The 18,832-nt window shown below is 39.0% G+C and overlaps 1 protein-coding gene across 19 annotated transcripts in view; it reads left to right on the top strand.

Moving 5' to 3' along the window:
- Positions 1-18,832, top strand: part of ABI2 (abl interactor 2) — a 64,685-nt gene that overhangs the window by 36,743 nt on the left and 9,110 nt on the right. For 2 of the 19 annotated variants that reach the window (XM_064717739.1, XM_064717750.1), the window contains exons 4-11: positions 676-693; positions 7,605-7,702; positions 8,439-8,585; positions 9,582-9,706; positions 10,590-10,775; positions 13,213-13,371; positions 17,740-17,826; positions 18,152-18,325. In XM_064717739.1, the coding sequence (XP_064573809.1) occupies positions 676-693; positions 7,605-7,702; positions 8,439-8,585; positions 9,582-9,706; positions 10,590-10,775; positions 13,213-13,371; positions 17,740-17,826; positions 18,152-18,325 (994 nt within the window). The remainder of the gene's footprint in view (positions 1-675; positions 694-7,604; positions 7,703-8,438; positions 8,586-9,581; positions 9,707-10,589; positions 10,776-13,212; positions 13,372-17,739; positions 17,827-18,151; positions 18,326-18,832) is intronic. The other 17 variants (XM_064717747.1, XM_064717741.1, XM_064717756.1 and 14 more) reach the window with 12 other exon arrangements.

The following is an 18,832-nucleotide window of genomic DNA, read 5'->3' as shown; positions in this document are numbered from 1 at the left end:
TTAGTGTCAAAAAGCTAGCACTTAGGCTTTAAAGTAAGATTTTAATCTGTTGATTCATGTCTTAATTTATACTTTAGGAAATATGGATATGTGATACAGTATCCATAAGAGTGCTGTACTTCTTACAAGACTGAATGATTTGCTCTTGATCTTTGTTCAAGAGAGATCTCATGGCATCAAGTTAACTAACAGCATTCTCTATAAAAGAACATGCATTAGCTTAATATGTTAGAAGCTTCCATTTCAGCTACTTGTAAATGTGCTAATGCATGTAAACAATTTAAATGAGCTCAGAATCATTGATAAGGCTCAAATAAGGCTTTGACAGCTCAAATAAATTAACCTCTGAAGTTAATGCATCTAGATCTCATGATACATTTTGAAAGAAGCTGCCTTTTTGTTAGCACTGTAAGAACTTGAGTAAACAGTGTACGAACATTTGAATCCTAATTTTAAAGCGGTCAATGTATATTAAAAGTTTCAGCTTGAAGATCTTTTGTTCATGACATTCTGCTTTAACCACTCTTTCTATGATCTACTGATACATTATTTTGTTAATGCTGAATGCTTAACTTTTTTCTTTCTTTTTCCTTTCTCTTCATATCCTGAAGTTCCAACTAACCTTTCAATGCTTTTTTTCCTTACCTCTTTTATTTGCTCCATTTATGCATTAAGTGGTTGCTTAGATTTAAGGTAAGAAACCCCAGGGCTGGATTTCCATTCCTCTTCTGAGATTATTACACACGGGGAGATGATTGACATCAATGCTACAGGTTATTTAAAACAACACCCGCTCTGCCTTCTGTGTCACAGAACTTCTGTTGGGTAGCTCATTGTGGATAAGCATTTTGTGATATAAATTGCTGTGTATATGAATGGAAGTTAACACAGTTAATTTTAAAAGCTTTGTGGTAAAGTATTAGCTGCCCTCAGCATATCTAGCAGATCATTTATGAGGGAGGGATGTTGTGCTAGCCTTGAGTAGACAAAAATATACACAGATAGATAGCAGCTGAATATGAGCCTCCCCCTGTGTAATATTCTTTTTATCCTATATACGGTGTAAGCTACAGTTTGATTGGGATTCATGTTTCAGTGTGAGATTGCTCAGATAATGGGCTCCAAAGGTGTGTAACAAATTCAAATCTGTATATTATTTTTTAAAGTTGCAGTATTCTTATTTTTTTTCAGAAACTGATACTCAGAGGTACTCATCTATAGAAACTTCCAGAAATGTCATAATTTTGAAAAATACTTAATAACTATTAAACAGCAAGATAAGTGATTTATTTAGTTGAATATTAAATGAATAGTGCATCAAAGAACTCAGGCTGAAGTATGTCAAAGTCTTTAAATGTTAGTAGTCTTAGTGGCTGCAGAAGCAGCAATAAAAAGCATCAAATCAATCAGACAAGCAGTTAAATCAGGTTACATGATATTATGGTGGAGTTCATAGTACATTAATTAGTAGACAGGTTATAGCCTTTATTGAATATGATGATCTCCTCCTCCTCCTGAAGTGCAGCTGGTCTGGGGGAAGAGGGACTGGAAGATTTTTAGTAGCAGGTGCCATCATTGTAATGAGGGAAGTGTATTTTAGAGCATAGAATGCCAATATGTAGAATGAGTATATTAATTAAAGGAAGTTCCAAGTTGACATGAAATGTTTTAAAGTATTTTCTATGCTTGGAAAAAGCTAAAAGAAAATCCTGCAAATTCCTGACATTGCCTATAAAACCAAGTATTTCTGTAGATATCTCCATGATGTCCCTGTGAAAGAGGACAGAGGGTACTTTTAGTCAGGTATTTAAGTATATGTAGCATCTCTAATAACAATGGAAAACTTGTAATTTAGGAGAGAATTGCCACGTGTCATTTGAAATTTATTTTTACAAAGGTGTGTGAGATGTACTGTATTTCAACTCACTTAGTGTTTACAGACTTTTAATTTGAGAATGGCAAAATATATCTCCTGCCTGTTTTTTACTGCCTGTTTACATAACGTGGGTACTTTTGATGCTGAATATGTCTTATTCTGGACACACTTAATATTGGATGATGGTTTTCTCAGTGTTCTTAAAAACCAATTTTCCAACTCAGTTTTCTTTGTTGCTCTCTGCAGTTGCAGTTTATAAACAAGTAATGACTATCCTAAGAAAAGTTTTAACATTGTGTCATTATAGATTGTATGTGAACTGACATATCTGTGCATTATCTGCAGTGGCAATAAGAGTTTTGTACAGCTTTTCAGAGTAAATATTTTTTTCTTTTTATAGGTTTGGAATGAAAACATTTTTTGTTATAACACCATTTCTTTATTTACTAAAGTGAACCCAGTCAGAAATTTGATTTGAGGAATCAGACATGTCAGTCAGCTTCTCATTGGCAAAACATGAGAGTTTAAAAGAGACAACAAAAAAAGGCAAAAAGCTGTGCATCATCTCTCAGTAGACCTGAGTTATTTTTTGTCTTACTGTAGTCTCTGTGCATCAAGCTGAAAGTAGGCTGAAAAGCAGTTAGTAACCCCAGTTCTGTGGGAATGGTTTTTTTACTTCACTTAAAGGTGATTGGATATGAAATGTTTGGCCTACATTTCTTTTTTGTGATTGCAAAAAACCCTTAGCCTTACCTAACAGCTATAGTTTTAAACTGACTGACTGCAGCATTGGATTTGTGTCTGAGTAGCTTAAGTTTTAAACAGATTTTGAAGAAAATTTCAGTTACAAGGCAGAGGAAAATCAATTGAAAATGACATTGTTTAAGCCTTTTTGTATTCACCAGACTTGATTCTTCAATTACTTTGCATGGGTGGATGTGGTAACAACAAGTAAGCTCACTTGCTTCAAGCTTCTACTTGTGGTCATTTGCCAAAACAGGGCTGAAATTTATACATTTCACTTCCCTATAAACTGGTTAATGAGCTGACAAGCAAATGGTTTGATTAGACATGCACAGTAAGTATTTGAGTGGCTGAGCACAGCCTGAAAATAAATTTACTTTGAGGTGGCAGACGGTGGGCCAAAAATCTATTCATCATCTCTGCAGCATTAACAAGATGAAGCAAGGCATGGAAGGGAGTTTTCATTCAGCCTTGGGGTATTTTTTCCCATAATTGGATACCAAATTGCTCAAGAAGGTTGAGGAACTGCCTGAAGGTTCTGAATATAGTCCGTGAAACATCACTGATGGGACACTTTTTCCTACTAGGTTTTGAGCAAAAAATTATTCTTCTGACATCCTGAAAGTTCTAGAAAATACAGTTTGAATTTAAAGCACCACTTAAAAATTTGTTACTTTATCCAGCTTTAGAAGTAGCTCCTCCTGAGGTTTGATTGTGTTGAATAGCTGGTATTCAGGATTTTGGGGGGTAAAACAACCAACCAACCAAAAAGAAACCAACCCCCCAAAAAGCCCAGCTTGCTTGCTTTCTTGCAGGTAAGTGTCTTACATCTGTATAGATACAGGACATAATTGCAAATAGTTTTGCAGTCTCTTGACCAGCTTCCATATCTCACCAGCTATAAATTTCTGTACTTCCTGTTTTGTTTTTTGTTTCTTTGCTTGTGAAAATATTCTCAAGAATTAAACTTGAGACGACATAATTGTCGACATATGGACGACATAATTTATCAGCTTTAGCTGACTTATTTATTTCAGTACAACTTCTTTATACAGTGGAGTGCTAAAGAAATTCAGTATGTTAAATGCCAATAAAAATGTAAGTATTAAGGAAACTCAGTCATATGTAGGACCATAAGATGGTGTTTTGATCATTGCAATCTATGAAGAACTAGATGCCAGAAATAGAAATTGGCCAATTAAGTCTTAATTATTTAAAAAATTAAACTTAAGAGGGTAGCTTCTCTGAGTGCTGTAGTCAGTGCCATATTGTGTCTTGAAGTCATCAGATGGTGCCCTTCTAAAACTGTTGCTCAGTAATAGAAAATACTGGATGAGGTACTATGGCACCCTTGTGAAACAGAATGGTCCATAGGGATCCATTTTTACAGTTCATTTTATAGCTGTTACTGTGGGGCTGGATCCCAGAGCATTTTCTAGGGTGTCTTACTCACCAAGCATCTGCTTTTTAGGTAGTTTGTGTAGTTTCTTTCTCAGAAAAACTTCCAATTCTAGCTCCAGTGCTGACAAAGTTACAGCTTTGGTAGAAGATATTTTTCTGTGGTGCATGTGCTTGTTAATTCCGCTATAAAAAGCTTCTGCAAGGTATCCAGTTTAAAAAAAACCAACCAAGATCTCTTGGTGTTCCACAACTTCTGTTGGTAATTTTGGTGGGTTTTTTTTTTCTGTGAGAGAGGAAAAAGAATCATTTGAAAAATCCCTGCATGCATTAGGCACAGACCCTGTGCCCTATTGTCTGTTTACAGGGTTGTCTTCCTGCTTTTACATCAGTCATCTATGATTTTATCCTGAGCTTTGTGCCCAATTCATTACTGCCTCTCTTGGGTTTTTTCCCCTGTTCTAAACACAGTGGTTGGCTGGTTAACTGAGCAGTTGTGAGCAAAGGCACAGACAGATACTCCTTTATCTTTCTGGTTGCAGGCTCTCTTTTGCTATGCATTTTCTTAAATTGATTTCCAAGACTTAAACTAGAAATCAGCCCCGGCCTGTGGGGCTGAAAGAAACCACTGTCAGACAGATGCATTCCTCTGCTTTCACCCTCTCATTAAATCAGCTGCATCTGGGTAGTTCCAGCTGTGCAGGACCAGGGGAAATGGTATCTGAAACAGTGCAAGTTCTGGCAAGTACCAGCTTACTCCAGAAAAACAATTTTTTAAACTTGACAGCAAATGCAAATATGACCTTGAGTTCTGGTTGTTGCTTCAGATTTTACATGTTTGTAAGAGGGATGTGTGTGGGTGAGAATTTGTGTATGGAAACTGTATTTACAACCAAATGTGCAAAATAGAAAAGGCAATACAATAAAGTTTGGAAGAGAGGGGGCATTAATAGCCTTCCTTCCCCCTCAGTAGAAATTATTATGGGAGGAGGCAGCTGTATATATTGCAGTGCTTTAATCTCAATTGCAGTTGGTGCAGTTTTAGATTTTTTTTAGCATCTTGCATGCTTTTATTTCCAAGGATCTGTCCATTTTGATCAGAAGTGTTGAAATTTCTCTTCTGTGATTATTTGGCAGTAAGTCAAAGGGGAAGTTGCACAGGGTTGTTTAACTTAGAGTAGCTGATCTTAAAGTCACCAGTCCTGTCAGATTTGAAGACAACCTTGTAAATTCTAATTACTTGCTCTCTGAACAGTTCAATTTCAGTGTTCAAAAGTAATTTCCAGTACCCTGAAACTAAACCTACTGTCAGGAAATCTCCTTATCTTTTAGGTTGGGTTTTTTTAAGGATGGTTTCTTTTTGCTCAGTTCCTGGGCTAAAAACAGGTCATTTATTGTTTGGCCACATTTTCTAAAGCTTTTGTCCCATCCTTTTCAAGGATCTGTGTATTTGCAGTGTTAATGGAAATATCAAGCACTGGAGCTCTGTGTGGCAAGGCGAGTGTTAGCTCCACTTCTGGCTGCACCCAGTGTGATGTTCCAGCATCCTCCGCCTCAGCCATCCTGTCTTTTCATGTAGCCATAGCCCTGGGATGCCTAGAAGTTCATTTCTGTTCTTGCAATCATTGTATATAAAATAATAACATTATTTGTATGAAATATATGTAATTTTATATTGACTGTAAAGTGATAGCCAGTGGTTACATCAGCTCGTCAGAAACAATAGTGTAGCCAGTTAAATCCCCTAAATGGAGTATTCAGGGGCACACAGATTGGTCTGTCATCTAAAGACATCCAAAAGCAGAGGCTGAGTGGGCTCTTTGAAATACAGCAAGTGACAATTCAGTGAGCATTTAATTAAAGTGGATTTTGTTTGTTTGTGGGTTTTTTTTTGAAAACTCAAATAGGTAGGTGGGTGAAACAGGCATGTTTAATGAAAGAGGAAATACAGGGGGTGCTGCAACTTTAAAAAAAAATTCAGATTTTGCTATTTCTTAAATGTTCCGTGTATAGAATAAAATAAATTTCATTTTACACTTTCCCTTTTCCCTTTAAGTAGTTGTAGTTCAGTGCTTACCTCATCCCTCACTTGAATTAACTTTAGATTTCTTGTTGCTTAGAGTTGGCTTAAAGGACTTTATAATGCTGTGCAACATAATTTTGTCTTAAATTGACATTACAGAGTACTCTTGCACAACTAAATCCAAACATCTGTTTTTGAATCTGACAAAATACCTCTTCCAACGCTTGGGTTTTCTTTTCCTCCCTGCAGATTGAAAATGTGGTAGCACTGGGATTATTTAGAGACAGGGAATCAAGTTTCAGTGGATTAGAATACTGAACGTATTACTCTTTACTCTGTTGTTAATATTTATCAATTCACAAATCTAAACATTGCCAAGGTTTTAAGTGAGTTGTTAGAGTCAAATTTTGAAGGAGTAATCTGCCTTCAATGATGTTTGCAAACACTCCTGAGTGCCTTGATCACAGTTTCATTTTTCTGTGGGAGATGGGGCAGTAGCCAGGACTCACATTTTAGAAAGAAGAAATGCTGTGAGATGGAGCAGGACAGGAAGAGCAGAGAGAGGGATGTAAGCACACTTGTTTAGGTTTGCTGAGTATCTCTGTGCCTGAGCAATGGCTCAGGCAGTCGTAAATCTGAGCTGGTTTGTAAGCAGACCGTGTATGATTCCTGTAAGGATGTGTGCATTGAGGGGATTTTGCTTGGCTGGCAAAATACAGGGAAGCAAAATGCACATTGCTAACAATTGTTTACAGTTCCTAGATTAATCAATCAGTCAGGAATGCAAATGAGTTTTTGAAAGAAGTTAGAGTAAATTATTTTATGTAAAATTTACTTCATTAGTATTTTAACCTGACAGAGGGGAAGTGGACAACTGCAGTTATATCACATCACTGCTAAAAATTTTTCTCCCTATCCATTTATTTATAAACTCTGAGATGAAATTGCTACAGATTTAATTGGGGGGGAAAAATACACCTTTGTATTTTTCTCAAAATAGCTTTCTCTGTATGTTATGTATGTAACTAATATTTAAAGTAAATATCTTTAAAAGTTCTTATAATCTGTGAAAACATTAAAACATTAGTGGATGATATTTATAGATTACTTTGACTTCTCCATATCTGTATAAATCACATGAGATTGTGGCCTATTAGATAAGCCTTAGTATTTTTAAACATTATTCAAAAATATTTGTGCAAATTTACCATTCAGTAGTGCCATGTGAAATAACTGCCTTTTTCTCAAAAGATGACTGGGAGGTTCAGCCAAGTTAGGTGCAGTGTCTGTCTGTATTCTCAGAGAGTTAACATTTATGTGATAGCCTGAAGGCAAATTCACTTTTTTGTACAATTTCTAAAAACTATGTAATAAAGAGTCCTTTGAGCACAACTCTTGACTTCTAGCAGAGTGGAAATTGCATATAAAACGCATGGCCTCTCAAGTTTTTTTGTTTGTTGAAACCTTCCCTTCCTTAGAGTTAATTGCTAAAGGCATCTCCGTGTCTCTCCCCTGGACCCTGAGCTCAGTGAAGGCCGTTTTTGTCCCCGTTCTTTCATGCAGGTCAGCACCCAGAACATGAAGATGGGTGGGCTGCCTCGCACAACACCACCCACCCAGAAGCCACCAAGTCCACCCATGTCAGGAAAAGGAACTATTGGGTAAGTGCAGTTACTGAGTGGGTGAACAGAAGGGAAAAGAGGGAAGATTCTTTCTTTTTCTGTAGTGGGAGAGATTTCATAGTTTTATTTTAAGCGTTCACAAAGGTCAAGAGGTGTTACATCTGCATCCTCTCTTACTGATCATGTCTTTGTATGTTAGGGTGCTGCTGCCAGAAGATAGATAGTGGGCATCATCAGCCTTTCCCAACAGGAACCTTCTTCTCAGTGCCGAACACTTAAAATTACATACTGTAGAGTAAAATGTCCTTAGCTGTGGTTTTCACAGGTGGTGCTAAACAACTGAAAATGAGTGCATGGCACTGCTCGTTATTTGTGTTGTGCTTGATGAAAGTAATTTTGTGCAAAGTTTATGAACCTGATTTTATAAACCTGAAGTTTATAACCTGATGTTTTATAATGAATATATAATATATAATGAATGCTGTTTGCTGGTGTGTTTTAATGTATATACATACAGAACATGGTGCCGCTTTATTTTAATGCAAGAAAATGGCTTACCTTCAAAACAAGGACGGGATGTGGAACACAGAGTTTACTGATAGGAAGACTGAAGTACCACAAGAATATCCTTAATTGCAAAATAAGTACTGCAAAGTGATAGATGAAGCCCAGTTTTAGGCTCACGTTCCCGATCAGTGTGTAGCTGTGTTTGAGTGAGAAGTGCGTGTTGTGTGTGCTCCCCTAACGGGCTTGTGGCTGTGCTTGTGCCGTGCAGGCGGCACTCCCCGTACCGCACGCTGGAGCCGGTGCGGCCCCCGGTGGTGCCCAACGATTACGTGCCGAGCCCGACGCGCACCATGGCCCCGGCCCAGCAGAGCCCCGTCAGAACGGCCTCGGTCAACCAGCGCAACCGCACCTACAGGTACCGGCCCGGCCTCTTCCTGCCCGGGGGCAGAGCTGCTGTGCCCAACTGCGAGCCCACCTGCGCCTCCCTCGTTCACCCTGTGCGCCGGCAGCCTCCGGGGCGTGATGAGAATGAGCGCTAATCAAACTGGAATAGGAATCGTGTTACGATTATTCACTTAATCCCCTGTTCACCTCTGTTTTAGTGATCTCACTTAGAGTACTTAATGAATTGCTAAGATTGTGAAGTCCTTCAAGGAGGTAGATCATGATGCTACTTTACTAAGTGATTACTAAACAGGGGGAAGACTTTGTACACAGCTTGCTCTCTACATGTTGAAGGGCTGCTTAGATGCTTATACTTGACATTTGGGAACAGTCTTTGATGTTTATAGATTGAATAGCTGAAATAGTGTTTTGGGGATATTGATAACTTCAAACATAGAATAAGGCTGAACTGCATTGCCAGGGGCTCTGCAGAAGACTAGTTTTTTTCTAGGATAATTAGTTTCATGATGTGATTAGAGCTAAATACTTTCCTTGAAATATTTACTTTTTAAACATTATAAGTTCTTGAGGATGGTTAAACAAGTGGACTTAAAAAGATAAGAAATCTGAATTTTACTATCTTACAACCTTTAGGCTTTAGTAGTCTCATATGAAAGCATACAAATCACAGTCTAAGCACTCATAAGTTTTAAAGTTATAGGAAAAAGGTCTTTAATTCCTCTGTAGGGGCTTAACAATCCTGGCATGATGTGCTTTGAACAAGTTTCTGGAAGTGTTTCATTTTTGGCCAAGTTCACTAAGGCTAACTTACTGAAAAAAAATCCCTCTTGTGCTGTAGTCACAGTGGAGAGTTAAAGGAATGCTCAGCTTTGTAGAGATTTATATTATCCTTGTTGCTTTTCTCTTGTTCCCTGTTCCCTGGTTTGGTAAGATGCTCTGTGAGGAATCTTATGTTTCAGCAAGAGCAGCATCATATTCATTCCCTGGTTCCTTTGGCTTCTTACAGCAGCAGTGGCAGTAGTGGGGGAAGCCACCCAAGCAGTCGGAGCAGCAGTCGAGAGAACAGTGGCAGTGGAAGTGTGGGTGTTCCCATTGCTGTTCCCACACCATCTCCTCCTAGTGTCTATCCAGGTAAATGGAAACTTCTTGTTCCACTTTCTGCCTCATTGTTTACCTTGAGCATTTGCAGTTTCCTAAACTTGAAGGGAAGCCCAGAGTTCACTGCTATTGATAATATGAGTTTGAATCAAGTAGTGTCTTCTCTGAGAGTGTCTGATGTGCTGCAATGTTCCTTTTATGTATTAATTTGTTTATCAGAATTTTTTGCCTGGCTGCCTGCATGTGACAAGTGGGCTGAGGGACACTTCTCCCTTGTCCTTTTAAGCAAATAAATGTTTTTTCATTGGCTGTTTATGCAGACACACAGAAGCATGTTTTTAGAAAATTAGATTGAATGAGAGGCAGGCACAGAGTAAATATTGAGTACATCAATGCAAGCCTGAATTGTCACAAAGAGATACTTGCTCAATGTAATGGCCCCAGACTTTCCAGAAGCAGGAGGTGTTATTAGTACTTCTTTTTCCTTTGCTCAGCCTTTTCAGTGAAGAGGAGCCTGTAGTTGTCTTGCAGAGAAGTACATGATGCTTCTGAAACAAAGAGCTGCAAATTTTTTTGTTTCCTCTTTATATTCTGATTTATGGCTAAAGACAGCCATGCTAGAGATTGGAGCATAAATAACACAATGCAAAGACATCTTTCAAAAGTAATACTTTTCACTGAAAAGTTTTGGGTTGTGTTCCCTTCAGACCTGGAAAGAAGTCTTTTTGCTTGACCCTCATTTACCATCTACACAGGAATGAGCCTTTCTTTAACAGCTCCATTGTTTTCTCATCTGCTGCATTCTGAAATACTGTGCAGCTAATAAATAGCTAACACTGAATAGTCAGAGGCTTTCTCTAATCCTTGCTAACATATCTCCTTATTAACTCCACCTCTTCCTCCTCTCTTCACTCAGCCCCTGCTGGCTCAGCTGGCACTTCTCCCCTTCCTGCTACCTCTGCTCCTGCCCCCACTCCTCCTGCTCCTCCTGCCCCTTCCTCTGCTGCCCCAGATGCTGCTGCTGCTGCTGCAGGAGCTCAGCCCCTTGCTGATGGCTTCACCTCTCCAACTCCCCCTGCTGTTTCTTCCACACCCTCTGCAGGTGAGTGTCTGCTCCAGCTGCTGGGCAGATGAACCCAGATGTGATAGTGATCCAAGGCTTTGCAAAGTTACTTCAGCAGCTGTGATTCATAATTTTAAAAAAGTTCAATTATTACTAGAAAATATCTGCTAATACCCAACTATAAGGTCATGGTTACAGTGGACAGTTCAAGGTGTTCTGATTTTTTTAACAGCTATAATTTTATTATTTTTACATTTATGTAATTCACTAAATCATAATTTTATTTCTTTTTGGATTCTGAGAACCTCATAGAATAATTATGTTTGGCAGGAACCAGTACTGATAGTTCTGGGTCTTATTATTCTCTTTCATAAATGCAATTTTTAAAAAGTGCATCTAGCAAAGTGTAATTTATGTAACTGGTTTCTTCAATGTCGTCAAATGACAAGTCTCCCTTTAATGAACTGATGAAAAGGGCCGGGTTTCTGTGTCCAGTATTAGTAAAATACAAATTTTTATTATACAGACTACTACTAAGGCATTTTGTTTTCATATGTGGTACTTAGGGTGTATATTGCAACTTTCTTTTTTTTTAGTGCTACACTTTTCATTTTCTCATGTGCTGAAGTTGCAGAGTGTAGCACTTAGCAACCATAATACTGTCCTGTATCACCTTTTGATGAGGAGATTGCAGTGTGAAGATCTCCTTCAGCCAGCCAAATTCATGTGTAGCTACCTGCATGCTTTGCTGCTTTACATTATGGTGGAGGCTGCTTACAGGGGAGGGAGTTGCTTTGTGGGTTTATTAGTGGTCATCTCTTGGTAAAAATTGTACCAGGTTCCAGAAGCACTCTTGAAATTGCCTGTAGTTTAAAGGGCCGGTGCTCATATAAAGTTAGAAGATATTTCCACTAGAATCCTTAACTGTGACCAGAAGTTTCTAAAGGGTGATGAATTTTGATCTGAGATGATCATGATGTCTAAACTACTTTCATGGAGATGAGCTGTGGCATATGGAGCCCCAATCAATTTTCCGTTTTGATGCGCTGTCAGTATCCCAGTTCTTAAGCCATGTTGCTCCTATATTTTTAACAAGTCAAAATCAAGCAAAGATTAATATTTTAATGACTGTAAATTCAGAATTTCATAAGAGAAATTTCACCTTAGTTACTATTTCTAAGATCTTTTGTTTCCCTGTTTTATTAGTGAGGTTTGTCTGAAATAAAGTTTTTTTAGAGTGATAGGTCACCACTTATGAAGTCATAGCTTTTGGTCCTAAAAAACCTCTTAGCCCTCTCCCCTCTCTTCTCTCCAATTACCACCAATTTCTGCAAGTGAATTAAGTAACAGAGAGAGAGAGACACACACATTGAAAAGACACATCAGAGAAAATGAGAAAAAGCCTTTATAGAATGGATTCTTTCTTAGCTGTAATAAGTGCATTTTTTAATATGGTACACCACATTATTGGTACAAAGCAGAGGGAATGTGACACTGTAGTTCAGGCATTTGCTCTTACAAGCAAGTAACAGAGCAAGCAACTTGTATATTTATTTACTGACCTAGCAAGAAGTTGTGCAAAGCAAGCAAAACACATAATGAAGAACAGTACAAGTGTTTAAAAATTTGTACCTTCTTTTGTTCTGTTTCGCTGTTTACTTCTCAACCATAGTGACCATCCCTTCTTCCCTTGTTTTCTTGCAAACTCTCAAATTTGCTTCTAGGACAAATGGTAGAGGCAGAATAGTTTGTGGGGTGTAATACTGCATATAGGAATAACAAATCCAGCTTACTGTTGTATGCAGTATAAAATCCAGAGAATTTTATGTGAGCACAGAAGATACCTTGCTTCATTTATTGCTTGCTGGGAGTCATGATCAGTGTCTTGAATACAGAAAGTAAAGAAAATGCAGAGTAAGTTTCTGAGGAGTTGTTTTAATTGACAGCTCCCTTGAAGAGGGTCTTCTAGTTTGACTTCATTTATTCCATCCTTCAAGCAGTTTCTAACATTCTTATCTCCCCAGATGTTTCTCTGAATATCTTCTAAGTGGCACTAAGATAGGTAGTACTGTGTTTTTCAGTTACAAAGGGTTAAGAGCTTTGGATCCTGGAAATGACCTGCAGTTATTTTTTACATGTATGTTCCTTAATTGTGGAACACTAGCGTTTTGTGGAGTTTTTTGCAGGTTCAGAAATAACTAAATTCACAAGAAGTTATTGCAATACATTATTTAACATAAATAACCAGATATTATTTTCTTTCATTTTGAGGATTCGTAGCTTAAAAACCTTTGTATTTTCCCACTGGCTTTTGTAGGCAGTTGGGAGAGTTATGTTTTGCATTGCTCTTGAGACATTTGGTGTCCTGCCAGTCTGACAGCTGATAGAATAAAGCAGCAGAAACCTTTTCAAAGAAGGAGAGAAGGCAGGCAGGCACCGTTCTCCTCTTTGCTAAGGCAGTGTGTGTGTGCCCCAGGTCACCCGGTTCAGTTCTACAGCATGAACAGGCCCGCGGCCCGGCACACGCCCCCCACCATCGGGGGCTCCCTGCCCTACCGGCGCCCGCCTTCCATCACGTCACAGAGCAGCCTTCAGAACCAGATCAACGGGGGCCCCTTCTACAGCCAGAACCCAGGTAAGGACCTCGGGCTGCGCCACTCATCTCTGCCGTCCTGAGCACGGTGACCTGCAGCTCCCTGGAGTTTTATGTTCTGTCTCCATTGCACATCTTGCACTTTCAGTTGCTGGTAGCTGTGCCCAAGCTGCAGTGCAAGTGCACAGTGTTCAGCTTTCATTATGGCAAGCATCTTAAAAAATGCTGGCTTTGTTGCCAAATAATTTACCTTTGATGTCACAGTCCCTATCAGACAAGCTTTAGTCCTTGACTACACCATGTGCCATGGACCTACTTTGGTGTGGGATGGGTGTTTGATTTTGCACCAGAATGCTGATTCTTCATTAATCAGTCTTTATCTTGTGTGCCTTTTCCTTCTGGGTAATGTACAGTTCAAGCAGTTGTACTTGTTACACCGGGGTGGGCATTGGATACCTTGGAGACACCAGTGTGTTTGGGTGCTGTGTCATCTGCTGAGCCTACAGGTGATGTTATTTTATGGGTGACCTCACCAGGGAGTGAGTGTCCTGTGTGTCAGCACAGCACAGTAGCCTTTTACCTAAGGAGTCCTTCTTCCTGTGCTTCTGATGGGACCAGGAGGGTTTTATACCAGATCAGGGGAGAGTTTCTCTTTTGACAAAGCTACAGAAAGATGCAGGAGACACACTGAAGGTTTCTTGTCAGGAAATGCCCTATTACTAGCAAAATTGAATGTTGACTTGAAAGTACTACAGTATGTTGGTGTTTTGTGGTGGTGGAATTTGAAAGGGGTGTGTGTATGGCTTGGTTGGTTGCTTTTGTTTTTTGGGGGTTTTTTGTTTCATTTTTGTGGGGGTTTTTTGTTTTGTGTTTTGGTTTAGGGGTTTTTTTTTGGTTGGTTGGTTCTTGGTTGGTTTGGTTGTTTTTTTTAAATTGAGCATTGAACTTGGAATTAGGTCAAATGCTGCAATCTGCGTTGAGGGGTTTGATCAGGTTTGGCTGTTACTGTTTGTGAGCTACCCTGCAGGGTGAGCTGAGCTTGAGATGGAAATCAATGGTCCTGCTGGGCACAGGGAAGTGGAGGAAGTTGTGAGGCGAAATTGTAGCCCAGTTGCCTGAAATAGGTCATATTTTCCAAGCACATTATGTGCATATTGAAGGCTGAAGGGGGAATAGGCAAGAAAGAAAGAAAGGGTAATAGCAACAATAGAAACCTTTCAGGATTACAATAAAGCAATTTTTGCAATAAAGACGATTTTCAGTATATCCAGAGAGTTTTTGACGACTGCTGTGCATTTTTTGCTTCAGCAAAGGGATAATTCTCTGCAAGTTGCCATTACATTGTTAATAGGTAATCATAGAAGATGCCAAATAGACTTAAAATAAATTGCATAACCACAGTTGTCTGTGTATCCAGAAAGAAGGTAATGATTATGGTGATTAGTCATTTGAACTGCAAATCACAAACAAAATACTTCAGTTATACTGGCACATCTGAGACAATATAAATAAGCAGTTGTAGTAGGAGACTTTCTTTTAATATACCAGCAGAATACAGAATTTATTGGCCTTGCAGTTACACTCAACCAAGGTTTTTTTGGAGTTCACCTTGAAAGGAGAGGATGCTCAAGCATGCATAATTGATGAGCCCTAAGAACAGAGGCACTGTTGTGTCTGGAAGGAGCAGGTTCAGTAGTGACGGGACAGAGGCCACAATTTTTTCTCAGCATTCCTGAAGAGAAGTGGAAAACAAGAGGGGAAAGAAAGACCATACAAGAGTCAGAGGAGGGTGCCAGCTATGGCTTTTTTGTTGTTAGTAGGCTGTTTGGCAATAACCCAGTACTGTTATTTCCATTGCCATTTTTTAAAATGGTGGCCTAGTCATGTTTGTTTATTCACTTGACAGGAGCATGAAAGGTACTTGCATTGCCCTGTTAAAAGATATTTCACGATAATAAAATTTTTCTGCTTTGTGATGAGACCTTTTTAGCAACTGAAAAGAAAATATTAAGAAATGCAGACTGGGGATGATCTCAGCATATGTCTGTCCCAAAGTCACTCTTGCCAGCCAAGCCACTGAACAAGTGCTTTAACATTGCAATTTGGATATCATTATCTAAGCACTGTGGTGCTCAGCACAGGCTAAAAACTGGGTGGGAGAATCTGGGCAGGCATTGAGGTGGTGGTTGCACCCCACCCCATCTGTACAGCTGAGTTCTGACCAGTCTGAAGCAGCCTAGTGGAAGGTGCTCTTGAGCATTTCTGAATTAATTTGCAGCAACTGTGTATTAAATCTATTAGTGGTCAGTATGGAAGGAAGATGGGAAAGAACATTTAAGATGATGTTTATACAGCAGAGGTAAAGGTCTTCTGATGCATTTAATTAAAAAAAAATTAATTAAATACTTATTGTATTGCCTCTTAGAGGTCAGAACTAGAGTCATGATATAGCATATAGAGACAATATTGTGATAGTCCCTGCACAGTGCAAGGACTGAAGCACAAATGGAGGGGTTAAGATACTCACGGAACGATGTCAGCTAGTGTTAGCATCACCATTGGGATTAAACTGCACAACCCAAACTGAACCTGGGAATTTTTTTGGATTTGCTTGGCATGCTTGTCTAGAGTGATTTATTTTTCTCCATTAAAAGCCTTGTTACTTCTTTCAAAGAAATATATATAGCTCATGAACAAAGTACACTGAAGAGAGCAAGGAAACTGGAGCTACTCTCCTATGATAGCTATGGATTGTATGAATCCATATGATGTTGAATGGAGGAATCAGTTTGAAATGAAACACTTTTCTACTGTATATAATTGAAAAAGTAGGGACAAGGATGCTGAATTGATGAATATTACTGCTTTTCAGTAGGACTTTAAATTTGAGTTCCCTTTTTCTGCTTTGAAAAAGTGCAAGACCAAATCTTTTCACAGCAATCATGGTTACACTTGAAGGAATAAATACTCTGAGGTCACATCATTTGAGTCAAAGAAACTAATCAGAAATACATTTCTGTTTTTTCTCAAGAGATATCAGTTAAATGGTGAGATAATGGAACTTACTTTATATGGAGGTACTTTTGCAACAAAAAGGATGATTGCTGTTAGTCTTTTCATTCATGCTGTGTGGCTCTGAAAGAAATGTGAATGTGAGTGATAGAAGAAATTCAAAGCACTTAAGATGTTACTGGAATGAGCAAACAGAAGAAATTTTGAGGCACAAGTTGTTAATGCTGGAGAACTCTTTTCTCTTGCTATGATTATGTGAATTAATTCTGAAAAATGTTACATCATACCCTGTCAGTTTTCTTACTACCTCTGGAATTAGCCTGAAATTTCTTTTGTTCTGTCTGGTAGCTAAATAAATAGTACTGGTATATGAAGTATAGACTTCTGTTTCCCCTTAATCCCTTTGGACATGATTAAATGTTTTTTGTATGCCACATACTAACAAGAAATGTATTATTTGTGCTTCTCCTAAGGTGTGCTGTCTGAAAAATCGTCTTGCAGCTTGCCTAAAGAATTGTGCTGCATTATTCAAAGTGATACTAAAGTCTCGTAAAACTAGTTAGCTGATGTTTTAACTAGGTAACTGAAACTAGCATTCCAGGCTTCAACCACAGTTCAGCATTACAGCATTTGCAACTGGCTGAAAGCATCTTCTTTAACTGGGAATTCACATATATTGTACAAAGCAGCTCTTATTGTACAAAGAGAGCCCTTCTGGTACCAGTGAAAGGGCTGTTCAGAGTTCAGTGCAGAGAAGTCAGGTGGGGAGGAAATCAGGCAGCACATCTGGAATAGGCTCTGTGGTTTGGCAGCAGCACAGTGTGCTCTGTTCTGTCAATAAGATCAGAAGTGTTGCATCTTTCAGATCTGCACAGTTCTCAAAAGGCATCTTTTTCTGTTTTGTCTGAAATAGCTGCCTCATTCAATAGGGCTTTTGGCCTACATCTTGGAAAAAAAAGAGGTATATCCATTTTCATTACTAGGGATTCATGGATGCCGTTAGTCACCTCTATAAATATCAATTAGATTTGAGGAGGATTATAGGCAGAGTCCTCTTGATACATTTTTTAGGTCTGCCCATAAAGTGCTATATTCTGTAGTAAGAAACTTTATCTTAAGGGAATCTCATAGTCAAATCAGAAAAATGCTTCAGCATGGATTGTTAATGTTATGAAAAAGAGCTGGATTGGAAATTTTAAAAATAGAGAAATATTTTTGAAGAAAGGATTAGGAATAGGCTTAAACCACCTGAACCATTTTTCTTTAAATGTCAGTCTTTTTATCTCAGCTTCTTAGCAGCCTGCTGCACTGTCTGAGTGGTGGTGATGTCTACTTTCCTGTTTGCTGCTTTGTTGTGTTTCTAACTGGATGCCTCTCTCTTTTTAATTTCTGTGGCAGCATCCCTTGCTCCTCCTCCCCCCTCCATCCTACAGGTAACTCCACAGTTACCACTAATGGGATTTGTGGCCAGAGTTCAAGAAAACAGTAAGTTTGCTGCTTCCTTGTGCAATGTTTTATTACTGGATGTGGCTTTTGGATTGAGTTGATGAAAGATTTATCTGTATATAGCCAGAATTCTGCATTCTCTATTGCCTCTGCAAGTTTGTCTAAAATTGTAAAGGGCGGGAAAAAGAAATAATCTTATTGGAGGTACCTGGCCATTCCTTCTCTGAATTTTCCTGTCTCTAGTGTATTTTCACAAGTTACAATTGTTGGTCCCCCTTCCATTAATTGGGCTAGAGGGTATTACTTGAAGCAGCTGCCGTGGCTGTAGAGACATTTTCATGTTTGTGCTGTTCCTTCTGCTCAGTTTCAGATACTCCTCCCCCGCCTCCGCCTGTGGACGAGGCGGTGTTTGATGAGTCTCCGCCTCCACCCCCACCTCCCGAGGATTACGAGGAGGAGGAAGCAGCTGTGGTGGAGTACAGCGATCCCTATGCTGAGGAGGACCCTCCCTGGGCACCCAGGACATACTTAGAAAAGGGTAGGTTTGGAGCTGGAAGAGACAGTAGGGTTGGATTTGTAACAACTTTTTGTGTGTGTTCCTGCCCTCCTGCTTTTGCACATGGAGTCTGCCCACACTCCCTCATGCCAGACTTTGTATGACAGCATTTTAGTCAACAGCAAAAGCGAAAGAAGAGGCCCTGATGTGTGTTTATAGTGTCTCTCATAGTAATGCACGGTGGAGTGTGCACATGCCTCAAGAAACACCTTTCTATTTGAGGAAATAATGATGTTTGAATGATAGTTCTGTTCTGCTTTCCCGTGGGAGCTTGGGAACTTAAAATGGTTTATGTAGGTGCATATAGACATGTACCTGTTCCATCTCACATGGGACAGCAAAACTGTAAATGAGAGTCTTTAAAGATAAGCTGGACTAAATTGGCTTTTAATCAAAAAATGTTTCCTATGGAGAACAAAAGTATAAGAAGCCAAACATTGTCTCTATTGATGTAGAGACACATGCAAAAACATAATTTTGATCTGTATT

This window comes from Zonotrichia leucophrys, chromosome 7 (genome assembly GCF_028769735.1).
Source record: "Zonotrichia leucophrys gambelii isolate GWCS_2022_RI chromosome 7, RI_Zleu_2.0, whole genome shotgun sequence".
Lineage (NCBI taxonomy): Eukaryota > Metazoa > Chordata > Aves > Passeriformes > Passerellidae > Zonotrichia > Zonotrichia leucophrys.
This window is presented reverse-complemented; position numbering and strand designations above follow the sequence as displayed.